Source organism: Enhydra lutris, unplaced genomic scaffold (assembly GCF_002288905.1).
Source record: "Enhydra lutris kenyoni isolate GAN:26980312 unplaced genomic scaffold, ASM228890v2 scaffoldscaffold34, whole genome shotgun sequence".
Taxonomy (NCBI): domain Eukaryota; kingdom Metazoa; phylum Chordata; class Mammalia; order Carnivora; family Mustelidae; genus Enhydra; species Enhydra lutris.
In genome coordinates, this window is record NW_019154118.1 from 13,598,626 (window position 1) to 13,614,398 (window position 15,773).

The following is a 15,773-nucleotide window of genomic DNA, read 5'->3' on the forward strand; positions in this document are numbered from 1 at the left end:
AATATATCCAACGAAAATGCTGGGCATTAATTTAATGTTGGCATTTATGCCTCTCTCACTTTTTAATCACTGACTGTTTTTTTTCTTTTTAAACTTTTCTTGACAGAGAAGACTCTAGCTAAGAGTTAAGAAGAGGAAAAGACAGAGCATAAAACTTCCCCACTTTGTTAATCAAAGGTGGGTGAGGACCTTACACAGGGAAGATAGCAAAGGCATGCTCTCGAGGAGGTCGTAGGTACTCTGGCTGGCTGGAGACACTAAACAGGATAGGATAGTATAGGATAGATAGTATTCTCAGATTAGAAAGGCTCTAGAACATTCCCCCGACACATGGCCTTGACATAGAGAAATGCACCTAACTGTACCATAAAGATGGGTAGTTAAAAGCGTATGGACCTGGGGACCAGAAAGTTGGATTCAGTGCCCCCTCCACCATTGTGCTCTCTCCTCTCTCCATGGTCCCGCTAGCCACCGCTGACCTTAGCATCCTTCCACATAAAATGGGGACCATGGTACTGTGCCTCGGTGGGAGGGGGGGTTTGCTGTATTAAAGCAGAGACTCCATGCAAAAGTGCTTCTTAAATAAAGAGATGCCAGACAGGTGTTAGTCAACACACAAGTACCCTGACGTACACCCAACCACCTTGAATATGTCAACACTGAACATTTTAAATGTAATTACCCATTTGGGGGGTATACGTGCCAAGCGTCAAATCTCAGGTTGGCGTCTGGCACACGCAGATGACGCCTTCCTACAACAGTCAGTGCGTGCTGGAGGAATACAGACTTACTTTAATATTAATCGGAGCAAAACATCATTAGGCAAATTGCTGTTGCAGAAAAAAAAGACAGCAAAACGACACGATATACTCTGATGTTCAATATGAATGTTTTCGTTTCCCTGTGCTCTTCTCCCCTCCATTCACATAGATTTTGGAGTCCTCACAGCGGGTGTCAGTATCATAAAACCCCAGAGTACAGATGCCCCTGGGTTCCTTACTGCTTCAGTATATACTGAATGAGCTGATGTGCCATGGAAATCAAGAGAGTCTTGAACTTCAGATGTCCTGTTATTTCATTTGCATTCTTGGAATAGTAGGGGTACTCAGATCTCACTGGTACCCAGACTCTAAAGGCTGGACCCTGTATGTATGGTTTGGAAGCTCATCTAGCCCTGACCAGGGAGCACAATGCTTTTTCAGGTGGGTGCTAGGTTGTGTGCGGGCTGTGCGGGCTGTGCAGGCAATGGTGGGGAGGGAGCACTGAGTCCCGGGGAAAGCCTTGTAGGCCTGGAGCAGATGTACCAGAAAATGTACCTGGGTGGCCTGAAACATGGGCCTCCCATCTCCTCTTGTTATCCAGACCATTGAGATCAAGGCCAGAAAAGAAATAAGAAATCTAGTTCAGTCACTCATCCTGCTGCCTGGGCTATGAGGCCTCCTGACAGAAGCCAGGCTCCTAGGCTCCATGCTGCTCCATCAGGAGCCACAAAAGAAAGTGGTGCTCACTGCCCACAGGACAGCGGGATACCTCCCTCAGCCTTCCCTCCTGCCTTTCTTCTTTCTGTAATTACAGAGCCAATATAACCTGTTTGGGATGATCATGTTTCCACATCAAAAACTGTATCATAAAAGCTTCTGGCCTGACAAGAGGGTAACTTCTTCCCACTAGGATCCACATAGGAAAAAAGAGATAAAGACCACTACAGTGCAGCAAATACATGGACAGAGGGCTGCTGCTCGGGGAAAGAGGCCAACAGCTCCATCCAGAGGAATCACACTGAAGAGCAAGTGACATTTGAGCTGGGTATCGAAGGCTGGAGAGGAGTTTGTTCCACGGCCAAGAGGCAAGAAGATGGGCACAAACCTAGATCGGAAGAGGCTTGTGTGATGGTGAAGTGGTGAGTGCTATGCGGTGAGGACGCCTATAGCAGGAGCTGTGAGTGGAACAGGAAACATGAGCTGTGTTCTCCATGTTCAGAAGGAGGGACTTGGTCTTGTTAAGTGATGGGCAGCCAGTGAACCATCTTAAGTAGGAGGCTGATATGATTCCATTCGTAAAAAAAAAAATAACAGTAAACTAAAAAACTAACTCTCAGCAAGTCATGTGCATTTACGAAATATAAAGCTAATGCCTTATTGTGCACAGGTCAGGCACTGTTATAGGCGCGTTACTTATGCACTTACATATCCTCATTAAATTTGCATGACAACCCACTGTTGCAGATGAGAAAACTGAGACACAGGGGACATGCAGCAAGTACATGGCAGATCTGGCTCCAGAACTTTCCACTGCTTCTTCAAGAATGCTGGAAGTGACTATGACCCTCTTATGGGGACGCAGTACTGGATGAGAGGGTCACACCTCTCATCCAGTGAACTCAAGGAGGATACAGGCCACCAGGATGGCAATTCAGGTCAGAGATAAGGAAAGCCTGAAGCAAGGCAGATTCGGTGGGGGTGGAGAGCGTGCTTGAGAACCATCTAGGAGGTGAGCTGACTGACTGAACGTGCGTGGTGAGAGAAGTGAAGGGCAGCTCAGGGGACTGGGTGGAGATGCCATGAGGTGAGATGGGACAGGGGAAGAGGAGGAAGAATTCTATAGAATATGGTTTGTGACACCGAACTTGAGGTGCCCATGAGATGGTCAGGTGATGTCTAGTCATGCTAGAAATACGCTTTGAGAATTCAGGGGAGTGGCCAGGGTTGGATTTACAGATGCGGCAGAGAGCTGTCAAAGAGAGAAGGGAAATGCGCCAAGGACATTCACGGGGCAGGCAGAGAGAGAGAGAGAGTCAACAGAAATGCTGGAGGGGCAACGATCAGGGTGGTAGGAGGAAGGACAGGAAGAGACAGTGACCTGGAACCTGGAACAGAGAGAGTTCTAGAAAGTGGGAAAGTGGGAGGGATTGACAGTAACAAATGCTGAAGCCAGAATTCTAAGTCAGCCTCTGAGTGGCAGGGAGTAGTGGGTCCAAATAGCAAAACATTCTTCTGATTTTGGTCCTAGAGATTCCTCAACAGAAATAGAAATTATACGTCAATGGTGAGAAGGAAAATACCACATCGTCGACACTTGGTGATCCCATGATTGTGCGAAACTAACCCTAGGTAATCTTAGATGACTGGAAATTCACACACTATTTCTGATCGTCTCTAGACTTCAGACACATACCTGCCACCACTTACTACTTGGGATATTGCAATATTTTCGAAAGAGGCATTTATACTTTGGGTTAATTATTTTAACCTTTGCACACAGGCTTCATCATCACCAGATGTTCACATTTTGGCAACAATCACTCATGACTCAGATGACCTCAGATACAGAATTAAGACAGAGATTCTGGGCCATTATAGATTATAAGTGAAATTAATCATCTTGAGAAACTACCAACTTCAGAAAAATTCACAAAATAATAAACTTCCCACTTGAGAAAAATTCACAAAATGATCACTATGAACTTGAGAAAAAGTCACAAAATAATAAATACTCTCAACCTGAGAAAAATTCACAAAAGAATAAACCCCTAGTATTCAACTTTATTTTTGTTAACGTAACTCTATTATAGGAGAGAGAGTTTCTCTCTGTAATTTCAGATTGAGGCTTTCATGGTGAACTCCACGGGGCTATCCTGTGGTATTAGCTGTTTCTGCCAATTCAGATACAGCAAAGTTCATCTCAGACCTGTTCTCTCCAGGTCTCCTCTAGTTTCATTGATTCAGGATTGTTCTCTCCAGCTGATTTTTTGGTACTTTCTAAGCACACTGCCTCACACACAGAATGCACTCAATAAATATTTGTTGAATAAATGCATAAACTGTCAGCTCTGCTTAGTGTAAGGTGTTCATGCCAGCACTCAATTTTTATTCAGCTCGGCCCCCTGTTATAAATCAGTTCTGAGCAGCTATGTGGCAGATCAGTGCCTCAGTGTAGAGGCTGGAAGTGGGGAGGTCTCCTGACCAGAAAGGGGAACGTATGACTTTGGGTTCTCCAGAGAGACAGAATCAGTAGGAGATATATATATGTGTGTGTGTGTGTGTGTGTGTGTGTGTAAAGAGATTTACTTTAAGGAATTGGCTCTCACCATTGTGGGAGCAGTTAAGGCCAAAATCTATAGCACCTGCTGGAAACTCGGGCAGGATTCCTAAGGGATAGCCTTGAGGCAGAATTTTTTCTGCTCCAGGAAACCTGTTTTTGTGCCTAAGGCCTTCCACTGGTTAGATGAGGCCCACCGACATTATCAAGGATAACTTCCTTTACTTAAAGTCAACTGAACACAGTTGTTAATCCCATCTACAGAATATTCTCATGGAATATCTAAGCTAGTGATTGATCAAACCTCTGGGCACCATAGCTTAGGGAAGCTGATGTGTAAAACTTCATGTTCCAAGAACTAATAAAATCATAGGTTTGTGGTAGTGGGTAATATCTGGCCAACAATCCAATTAAAGATGTCCAGAGGACTGGTGAGTGGGAATTTGTTTCTGGCTGGAGTTGATATTCCAGGCAGTGGTGTGCCCGGTGGTGAGGGTAGCCTAGCAGAGGACGTCCCCAGGCACTGAGTAGAAACACCAGGGATCAGGTGCCCTTACCCACATGGTTCCTCCAGGTCCATAGGGTTGTGAGTGGGGCTCTAGTATCCTTGGCATTAATCAAGATATCAAGGCCAGAGCCTAGTTGTACAGCTTGGCCATAGTAATATGATTTGGAGAAAGGTCCTATGTTCCCCCACTACTTTGGGATGCTGCCTCAGGGCTCAGTTACAGGAATGGGGTGAGGCGGGTTCAAGACACAGTGCTAGCTGGAAAATCACCCAGGGACTACGGACAGGTATAAGGAGGACAAGAACCCTTGTCTCAAGAGTTAGAACACCTGACTTCCAGGCCCTGCCATGTGTCAGTTCCAAGTGTGACTTTAGTTTCCTTACTGTCTAGTTGGAAATCTAATACCTTCCCTCTTCTCAAACAACAGTCCTAAGGACCAGATGAGAAAAGGTACACAAGAAAGCCTTCCAGGACAAGTTACTCAAAGATCACATGAATGAGGGGGGCCGCCTGGTATCCCAGAGACAGCACAGACTCGAGGCACACTATTTCTGGGTGCGATCTCTGCCCTTACACTTACAAGAACATCACGAGTGTACTGGTGTCCTAGGACCACTAGAAGAAAGTACCACAAGCTAGGTGACTTAAAACAATAGAAACGTATAGTCTCATAGTTCAGGGGTGAGCAGTTCAAGATAGAGGCATCAGCAGGGCCGTGCTCCCTCTGAAGGCTCTAGGGGAGGATGCCTGCTTGTCACCTCTAGCTTCTGGTGGTTGCTGGCAATCCTTGTTGTTCCTTGGCTTATAGAGACATCATGCTACTCTGTCTCCAAATTCACACGCTCTTCTCCCCCGGGTCCACATTTTCCTCTTTTTACAAAGACACCCCTCCTTGGCCAAGGGCCCGCTCAAATCCAGTATGACATCATCTTAACTTGATTAGATCTGCAAAGACCCTATTTGCAAATAAGGTCACCTTCACAGGTCCTGGGGCTTAGGACTTCACTATGTCTTTTGAGGGGACACAAGTCAACCCATAACCACAGTCAAGATCCTTGCAGAGGCTGGAAAGAGCGTCTGGGATGTAGGAGCTGCTCAATGAACGGGAGCTTTCATCATTGTGGAAAAGAGGCGGGGGGCATCACTCTCGCCCTTAATTCACAAGACAGCCACATCAATGACAGCGCCAACAGTGCCCAAATCCTCACACTGCTTTCTGTCTTAGCCTGGGGAGCTTGGGAATTCAATACTGCCTCTTCTTCTAAACGCCGTGACCTCCTTTTCTAAGCCAGGCAGCGATCATGATGGATGCTGAGGTCCAGCACTGGATAGCGCTCCTCGGAGCTGCTCCAATGGGCTCTGTGACAAGGGAACCTTCCCTCTTACAGAAATGGGCTGCAGTTCCCGATGCCCTAGCAGCCCTGGCTACGTGAACCCAGGCTGGGACTGCGAATACAGACAATCCTCTTTCTCCAGGGCTGGGAGGTGGGGCCAAGGAAGGGGTCAGAAGCTAGAGGGTCTGTTCTTCAGCAGGCGCGTAGGATGAGTGCTTGATCCCTTCCCTGCTGGGGGCAGCCTTGTGGCGCCGGGTAACACCCTGCAATATTCTAGGTTAGCGTGACTTTGGACACCGAGAATGACTTGAGCATTGGGGAATCCGTATAATAGCTGTGCATTCAGAGCCAGTTTGGATAAAAGGATGAGAAGGAGGCTCTTCTGGTTCAGGCAACTGTGTCCTGGCAACATCACTACTATTCCCTTTGTGGATGAGGCTCAGCCCTGTTACTCTCCTGTACCACCCCCACTGGCCAGTGTCCTCCATCAGGTCTGGCCTCACACCCATTGGTGTGGCTTCCCAAATTCATTTAGACCCTTACTCTACTCACTCTAGGCAACTTGAGCAGAGAAGTCTTTCTCTCGCTCTCTCTCTTTTTTGATGGATGCCAAAAAGGGGACAGGCCAGATATAAATGACATTATTTATTCACTAATATGGCTAACCCGGAGAGGATGGAGTCTGCATTCCCTCACTAGATAATGCTCAGAGTGAAAAGAGATGCACCTGGGAATCAGCAAAGTCCTTGAAAATGCTGGGATGACTTATCTGGACTGGAGACCCCGTCCCTAGGAGGAAGCAGAGTGACCAACGGGTCCACTCACCGACACACCACACACCCAGGGTTAAGCGCTCCCTCTCAGCCATCCCTAGTCAGTGAGGCAGAAGCAATTTTTACTGGAAAGCCCACAAGTGTGACTTTTCCATTCTTCCTGTTTGCAAGACCGCACAGCTGATGCGGGAAAAAATAGCCCAGTTCATTTGCATTTAAGTCTTGAAATCTAAATATTTCTGTGAGTCATTCATTATTACCATATAACTCAGTGTTTGCATGCAAATAACTTTAATGACATAAATGCTTATAAAATAAGTCTCTTACCATATGAACTCGGTAAAGAATGCTAATTCCCAGAGTCATGAATGGCTTGGAGAAATCAATCACCTTCTCCCGCTCCGCAGTAATGGTGAGGCCCGCCACGGCCAGGTCCGCTTTCTGAAAGGGACAGACAGATCCCATCAGTGGGGCGGCCCAGGTGAGATGCAGGAACAGGGACTTGTGGCCAGAGGCTGTCCCTACTGGGGAGATGTCACTCTGGTCTGGCTTCTCAGTGTGGGGAGGGACTCTGGGTAGCCCTGAGCCATCTCAGACCCGAACAATCATTCACGAGAGGACACGGTGCTGAAGCTGGAACTCGGGCACACTTGTGGCCAGACGCCTCTAGACATAACAGTAAGTACAAACAGCAGAGGGCTGTTCAGGGACCATCTCAAAATTCCCACGGAGAGGGAGAACTGGCACAGAGGCTGCTGGATTCTCGACAGGAAGTCGTTTTAAAATTCAACTTCTTAATTTGCTCAGTCCACAGAACTTGATGGAGGTGCGAGGCTGAAGAGGAACCTCAGTGGGGGGGACTTGGGGGTGCGAGAAAACAGATGCAACCACAGAAGAGAGAGACAAGCTAACACCACCAAGGAACCGAGTGGGTAGCCCCACCACACAGAGCTCGTCCTTGTCAGAGCTGGGACTGGACCTCGGGCCTCCTGGTGCCCTGGACACTTACGTTGCTGCTGAGGTTACAGTTCAGGCACCAAAGAAGTAAAAGAAGGTTCTGTGGCCTTCCATGTAAAAGTCACCAGAATTTGTTCTGAAGACATTTCCTTCCGTGCTCTCGGCCCTCACAGGACACCACAGATGCCCATATCTGATGAGAGTCTGAATTCAACACTATCGGCTTCCTCAATGTTCCTCTTTGCCAGAGAGTTCGTCCTCGTCCCTTATTTAAACCCATACCCTGGCAAAGCAAACTCACTTCCTCTTGGTCTGCTTCCCTGTGCATGGTGCAAAGGGGAAAAGCCCAGAACCAGCGTTCCGTTTGGGTCCCTCACCAACTCCCTAACCTAGGCCAGTCCCTAGACATCCTTGGCCTTGTCCTTAAACTAAGGATGTGAGGTGAAGACCGTGCCAGGACCCTGCCCAGAGATTCTCTAACAGGGATTCTCAACATCTCGTCTCTGACCACCTGTATCAGAATCATGTGGGAGGCTGACTAAAATGCGAATTCCTGAGTCACACCCCGGGCCCCCTGGATCAGACAGCAGGTAGGACACAGGCATCTGTATTGGTACCAAGCTGCGCAGCTGATTCTGACATCCACTAATATGGAAGAACCATTTTTTTTTAAAGATTTTATTTATTTATTTGACAGAGAGAGATCATAAGTAGGCAGAGAGGCAGGCGGGGGTTGGGGGGAAGCAGACTCCCTGCTGAGCAGAGATCCCGATGTGGGGCTCAATCCCAGGACCCTGGGATCATGACCTGAGCCAAAGGCAGAGGCTAAACCCACTGAGCCACCCACGCACCCCAAAGAGCCATGTTTTATAACCAAGGCATGTATCTCAGACTGGCCTCCACTGGTTTCCACGTCAGCTTAACTCCTTCTTCTAATTCCAGGGGAGCAGCTGATGGAAGAGAGGAAGACAGAAAGGAGGACAAGTGGAGTCCCCAGCAATCTGAGAACAGGCCAGGCGTCCTCTCTGAATGAGCGCATGCACATACGCACACAAGTGCACGATTCTTCCTAAATCACTGCAAAGAAAATAGAGAAAGAGACACGCTGGCCCTCATGCCACACACAAGGGAATTTGAGATTTGCGTACAAGAAGGATAAATCTCTTGGCAAAGGTCAGTCTCTCCCACATTTCAACCTTGCACCTCCACTCCCTAACCACGTTCCGTCTGCTGGAGCAGCCATGTAATCTGGCAGAGGTTAACGAACTCAGGGCCTTATAAAGGCAGGCCAGGTGCCAAGAAAAGAAACTAGGGTGTGAATGTAAGAGATTTTTTAATATAAAATGAAAAATGTGAATGCTTCATTGTGCTCTTTCTGTATTTCTCCAACAGAGTGCTAATTACTGCTATCAAGTCAATCAACCCTTGAGATTAAAAAACGAAGTTTGATTAGAAGATTGTTAATGCTTTCATTTGGGGGCTCTTTGGAGGGCTGGTTGGGTCTTTCAGATCCTCGGCCCCTCTGTGACGGTGGCACTGACGGCAGTTCCGCCCGCTTGAGAGCACAGGTGTAGACCAACAGATAATCAACCCAGCACAAAGACCCAGCAGGTGCAGCGCCGGGTCCCACACAGGCGGGTTTCTAGCTAGTCGGCAGCCAAGCCCTGCATGGGCCTTGGGAGGAGGAGATGAGAGTCAGTTGGGTTGGACGGAAAGAATTGAAGAAAAGAGGAGGAAAACCAAAACGGATAAAGTGGGCAAAGATAAACACAGCTTTTAGTCCTTTCTCTGGTTATTTAAAAACACAGATCCTGGCCCCCAAATTAACTGAACTCAACAACTCTACCCACAGTTTCTTTACCTCACCTACAGCTTTTGCCCCAAAAGGGCAAATTTTGTTTTTGTTTTTAAAGATTTTATTTATTTATTCGTCAGAGAGAGTAGGAGCAGGAGCAGGGAGAGATGCAGGAACAGGGAGAAGCAAGCTCCCCACTGAGCAAGGAGCCCGATGCGGGACTCGATTCCAGGACCCCGGGATCATGACCTGAGCCGAAGACAGACACTTAACCGACTGAGCCACCCACACATCCCAAAAGGGCAAATGTTGTGTTGGAACTTGGAAATCGGTTCACAAGTTTATAAAAGCTGTCATGATGTCATGGTAAAGCCGTAAAGCCTTTCCCGGGTGCATGCAGAATGACCACATACCCAGGGAGAGTGTGTGCCCCAGGCTTGGACAGGGCATCTCTGTCTAATCACAGAGAGACCCTTCCCAAACTGGGCCAAACAGAACAACCGCCTCATGTGGACACTGCTGATTCATGGCTACCGGTCGGTCCCTCTTCCCTTTGCTGCCCCCCGCCCCCCCGTCAGGAGTAAGTTACAGGCAGGGGAGGCAGGGAAGGAGTGGGATGGAAAAAAGCCGTGGCAAGCTAAAAGAAATGATGGAGATTTCATGGTGGTGTTTTTTGTTTTGTTTTGTTTTGTTTTTATTTAATCAACTCAGTAGAGAATAGTAATTATCTACCTTGGCTTCAACACGCCCCCGAAATTTAGTGAAAACCTCTGGGGATCCGGTTATTCCAAAAGACGCGCGTTCATTTTATTTCACCTTAGTTAAAAAGACATTATGCTATAAAGCAGTCTTAGATGAGGAGATAATATGCCATGAAACCAGACTAACAAGCCAAGGGGGCTGGGAGTGTACAATGCCAGCAACCATCGGCGTAGGGGAAGGAGGGAGGGGAGGGCAGGCTGCCCGTCCAGCCCAGCCCTTTTGCATCTCTAGCCACTCGGGGCAGGAGGGCCGCCTCTCGGGCAGAAAGAGCTGTAGACAGGACATGAGAAGACGTGGCGCTAGTTGCAGCCAGGCCACGGCTCACGGTGACCGTGGGCGAGTTACTCCACTTTCTGGGGTGAAGTTTCATCCCATCAGATGAAAAGGCCCCACCACACGCCCTCTAAACTGTCTTCTCCAGCTCCCAAACCCCACACTTTCATTTCACTTGCCTCAAACGGGTAGAGCTTACTTCCGCGGGCCCCTGTTTTGCTCAAGAAGATGATGGTGGTCCGCAGAATCGAATGTTCTGGAACAGACGAGGAGAAGGAGCTTTGAGGAAGAAACTCGCAGACTGGTCAGCAAAGACCAGCAGCCGACAGGGACCCCGGGCGGGGACATTTTATTTTAGGGAAAGAAATCCAGAAAGGTCAGGAAGGGACACCCCCATCTGGACAGCAGGTCTGGGAGTGTAACTCCACGGGGTGGGAAACCAAAAAAGGTAGGTATCCCCCAGAGCCAGGGGGAACAGAAGGAGGGCTGATAAAAGAGGAGCGGAAAGTTCTGTATGCATTACGATGTTCCTGGTCTTGGGATGTGTGTGTGTCTGTGTGTCTGTGTGTCTGTGCGCACACACGCGCACACAGGGGCATATAAATACATTTCCTCTGAGAGAAAGACCTCTCTCCTCCCCATTTTTGATTGAAAGTGTTCTTTGAAGAGCTTCATGTTCTGCCACTGAGAGATCCCCCCCTTTTATCTCCTGGATGTTGGCAGAATATACAAGGGGAGGGCAGGCTGGAGCTGGCCTGGAGGTCACTTCCAAAACAGACTATCCTTTGGCTCATGGAGTTTAAATAGGGGTCATGCAACTGCCCCCATTGCTATCAAAGCCTGGAGGCTCAGTGTGGCTGCCGTGCTTCTCCTGGGAGCTGGGGCCTGGCTTCGAAGAAGGCAGCAAATTGACAGCAGGGCTCCAGGCGGCATCTGCCTGAGCCCTGGCTCCTACCTGGCTCCTCCCTGAGAACACGGCTACCACCGGGAACGAGTCTCATGGCAGCCCCGGCGACTACCCCCGGGAAGGAGTCTGATGGTAGCCCCGGCGACTACCCCCGGGAAGGAGTCTGATGGCAGCCCTGGCGACTACCCCCGGGAAGGAGTCTGATGGCAGCCCCGGTGGCTACCACCGGGAAGGAGTCTGATGGCAGCCCTGGCTCCTGGACCGTCTGAAGGGAACAAAGCACTCTTCTGTGTCCTCCTCCTCTTTTAGAGAGCTGCTGCCCCCTTTTGGGCAAAATGCTCTCCCATTCTCTCAGCCAGGGCACAGAAGCAAGGGCAGACCGCCAGTGGCCTCAGCCCGCCTTCCCCCTGCCTGGCAGCCCCCCTCTGCCACAGAGCCGAGCTAAGGAGAGGATGGGACAGGGCCGAAGACAGCATGCCTCTAGCCACTCAGCCTCTCTGGGACTCATTTTACTGTGAGAGTTAAGAGAGATGGCGGGAGTGCAAGAGCCTTCTAACCCAAACACTCTGGAGAGCTCTGCCGGTCCTTGGGGGAGCTGTGGAGGCCGCAGGATGAGGGGCTGAGGTTCAGCCTTCAGGATGGGACGGACCTGTCTAGATTCCATTAGTACGCACTGACTTGCTGTGTGACTTTAGGCAAGTCACTCAACCTCCCTGAGGCTCAGTTTCCTCACATATAAAGTGGGGATAATAATCGGACCTACCTCCTAGCTTTGCTGAGGAACTGAGTGAGACGAAACTCTGTAGACGCGAGCACGGGGCCCAGTTCAAAGTAAGTACCCAGTGCACGTTTGCCACCAGGAGGCCTACAAGAGTCTCTGCAGACAGTATCCCAACCCATGCTGAGCAAGAACGTTCGGGAGGGCAGCCAGGCCTCTTCTAGCTCCATGCAGGGCAGGGGACCCTGGACACTTGGCCCCTGGTGGTCTCTTCCAGGTGACCCGGGACAGACACAGAGCTGTGTTAACACTGTGTGACTGCCTGTCTCCAAAGATTCACATAAGGACCTTCTTAGGCCTCATCCTGTCCCACTGCTTAGAAAACTCAAGGAAAAAGCTGACACCCAGCTTGGAGACCAAACCTCATCATTTCCCACAGTCTCTTCCTTGTTACGTGATTCTCCTCCGGGGACAGCAGATTAAACGACCTCCCCGGCTTCCTTTGACTTCCATGGTGCTATCTGTGATCAGCTTCCAGATCTTTTCTCTCTGTTTTTTGTTTTGTTTTGTTTTGTTTTTTATAGCACTCTCCCCCTCCCTGCACCCTGATGACCCCAGCCTCCTGCCCCTGGGGCAGCTGGCCATGCCCCAGTGCCAGCAGCTTCCTGCCCCTCTGCAGGCCCCATCTGCACACACTTTATTTCACCTGCCGCTCAGGCTCCACAGTGCCTCGCATTCTTTGCTGTCATTTATTTAACTCTGTAATTGTGTTACTTAACTCTGGAAAGCTCTGGGAGGCTACAGATGGAATGAGAAAATGCTACACAGAATAAGGTTGTATTGAGCATTCCTGGAAACCTTCATTCCAAGGTAATTGTCTCGGGAGATCCCCTGTATATGGAGGAGGCTTACGAAATTCGAAGCAAGGCCTGCTTAAGGCTGCGAGAACGGGGCGGCATAACGCGTAAACACCCAGACAGGAAGGAGCTCCGAGTCCACCAAGCTTGGCTTGGCAGCGAGGGATCATGTGCATTAGGCTCTGGCTGAGGGTGACATGGGGACACTGAACTCGTCGAGCTCCTGTAAGTGCTGTGTTCTGGGCTCCCCCCACCTGAGTGTGGGCTCTCGGGGTAGGCAGGGACAGTGTGCAGAACTCGGTGCCTCTTCCTCCATCTGCGATGCTCAGCATTCCCTCAGCCCTCTTTTCCGACTCTCCACCCTGACCCAGGCAGTGGGCAAGGTGCTGAGAGACAGGCATGGCCCCTGACGGCCCCTGACAGTCCACTGGGGAGGCAGACCTGTCATCAGACCGTTAGAGTAAGTGTTTGTAAAATTACGGCCATAACAGGTTTTATGAAGGGGTCTAGAAGGCACCATGAGAAGGTAGAACAGATCATTGACAGAGTCTGGGAGGTCCAGCGGGGGCGGGGGGGCTTTCCTAAGATGAGATGCAGTTGCCTGAGTAGGAGCTACCTGTGAGATGGCCTGGGGTGAGCACTCCCAGGGGAAGGGATAGCATGTGCCAAGGCCCTGAGACAGGAGGAAGCTTGGTGCATTCCAGGAGCTGGAAGAAAGCCAGAGTGGCTGGAGGACATAAGGCTGGGGAGCATGCTGTAAGATGAGGCTGGAGAGGCAGGCAGAAGAGGCAACACGCGGAAGAGGAATCAGATGGACCCTGAGTATTTTAAGCAGTGGACGGCCTACAAGATAAGATTTGTAACACTAAGGCGGCTAACGCCTACAGCCCTTCCTGTGTGTCAGGGACTGGACTGAGAACCTGCTGCATATTATCTCACTTAGCGCTCACAAGACCCGTATGGGGCAAGCTACTATGATTACCCCATTTTACAGATCAGGATGTGAGGCTCAGAGAGGTTAAGGAACTTGCCTAAGGTTGCACAGCAAGTAAGTGGCAGAATCAGATTCAAACCCAGGCAGCTGGGCTTCAGAGACTGTATCCTGAACCCTCAACCAATTCAGTTGGCTCTAGTGAAGAAGAAAGATTCAAGAGAGGCAAGAAAAGACCATCCTCATCTTTCTAAAAAAAAAAAAAAAAAAAAAAACTTTCACACCATGACAACCATACCTGTCCTCCCTGTTAGCCAACTATCCACAATCCTGTGAACTCGGGTGACTTCACCCTCACTTCCCAGCATCCCCTGGGGCCCCGAGCAGCTGACTCCAAACACACCTTGCACTTCCGACAGCAATGGCGCCAACAACCTGTGTCCTCCACCTCGAATGTCCAACCCACAACCACTGGGTCTTCAAGGTCCATTCACAGTTTACTTGCTCTGCAAAAACGTCTGTCACCTCCCCAGGAGTAAGCCCTTACTCTGCTCAATCAGCAAACCCACCAAACGTGGCTTACCCTCAAGGGCCTCCTCGCTGACCACAGATGGGGCTGAAGTCTGACACAAGCCTGTATGCAGGAGGGATTTTATCAGCAAGTCAGAATGGTAGAACCAGATTTAGGTCACGATCCAGACATGGTCAGATACAACCCTCCTCCTCCAGCCTAAAGAAGACTCAGTGCCCCACATCCCTGGCAGCAGGGCTCCTTCCCCCCCCCCCCACTTGGACGCCTTCCCAGACCTATGCCTTGGAGCCCCAGGCAGGAGAGGAACCCGCCTGTGCTCTCATGCTCCCCCGGGGGAAGGCACAGGGATGGTGAGGACAGGCCCACCCTGGGCCCAGTGGGAAGAGGCGGGACTGGCTGCATGGAGTTCCTTCCAGAATCTAGCCGGCCCCCAGTCCTTTCCTGCTGCGTAGTGAGCGGATTAACATCTGCAGCTCAGCCCATTCCAAATTAGATTATCTGCTTACTTCCTGTCTTTGGATCGATTCACCTGCTGGGTGCCTTTCTCCCTCCCCACTCCTCCCCCGCCTAGCGAGACGCCCAGGGAACCTGCCATGACTCATGAGGTCACCAGGCGGAGCGGCTGCAGGATCTGAAGGAGACAGGGGAGCTCACACCCACTCCTGGCTCGAGCTTCCACGAAAAGTCATCATTTAGGCCTTCCTAATAACAAGCCTGAGAAGTGCGCACGTCTGCTTGCCAGTGGTGGGAGGCAGGCTGACTTCCCACCCCTCCCGCTGCGCACGGGGTCAAGGATAAACTCGCTCTCGGGGCTCACAGGGCGCCTGCAAAACAGTGTCCTCGTCTGCTGGGGACACCAGATGCCAGCCCTACCTCTCCTCCCTTCCCAGGATATGGAAACACGGATGACGGAACAGAGGAGAGCAGGCAATCAGTTACCTGTTATACATGTGCATGCGTTCACACACACACACACACACACACACACACACACACACGCACACACACACACACACACCCCAACCCAGCCAGCACTCAGGCCCCAAAGAAGGCCTGCTCCCTGTTCAGAGGGAGGCTCCGATCACAGCTTTCACAAACCAACCTAAGGCCACATTTGTGGGATTTCTCTGTGCTCGCTGGCCTGAATCCCTCCTCGGTAATGCTCGGGAGCAGAGGTCCCAGGCACATTAGTGTTCCCGGGAAGTGGCATGTCATCCACGGGCCCAAGTGCTCCCCAGTGCTATTTCTCCAAGGGGCAGTCTGCTCTCAGGGTTGGATGAATATCTTTAGAGTTAAATTAAAATCCCCATGAAATATTTAGTTGGCTCAGCTCAGGGCTGCATTACTGGCCTATGTGGGCAGATTTCAGAATCTGGCAGAGTCAGAA

General features: G+C 50.1%; 1 protein-coding gene across 1 annotated transcript in view; it reads right to left on the reverse strand.

Moving 5' to 3' along the window:
- The window catches only part of LOC111153824 (glutamate ionotropic receptor kainate type subunit 4), a 288,341-nt gene that overhangs the window by 35,332 nt on the left and 237,236 nt on the right, over window positions 1-15,773 (reverse strand). The window contains exon 12 of the mRNA XM_022513080.1: window positions 6,982-7,095. Coding sequence (XP_022368788.1) covers window positions 6,982-7,095 — 114 coding nt within the window. The remainder of the gene's footprint in view (window positions 1-6,981; window positions 7,096-15,773) is intronic.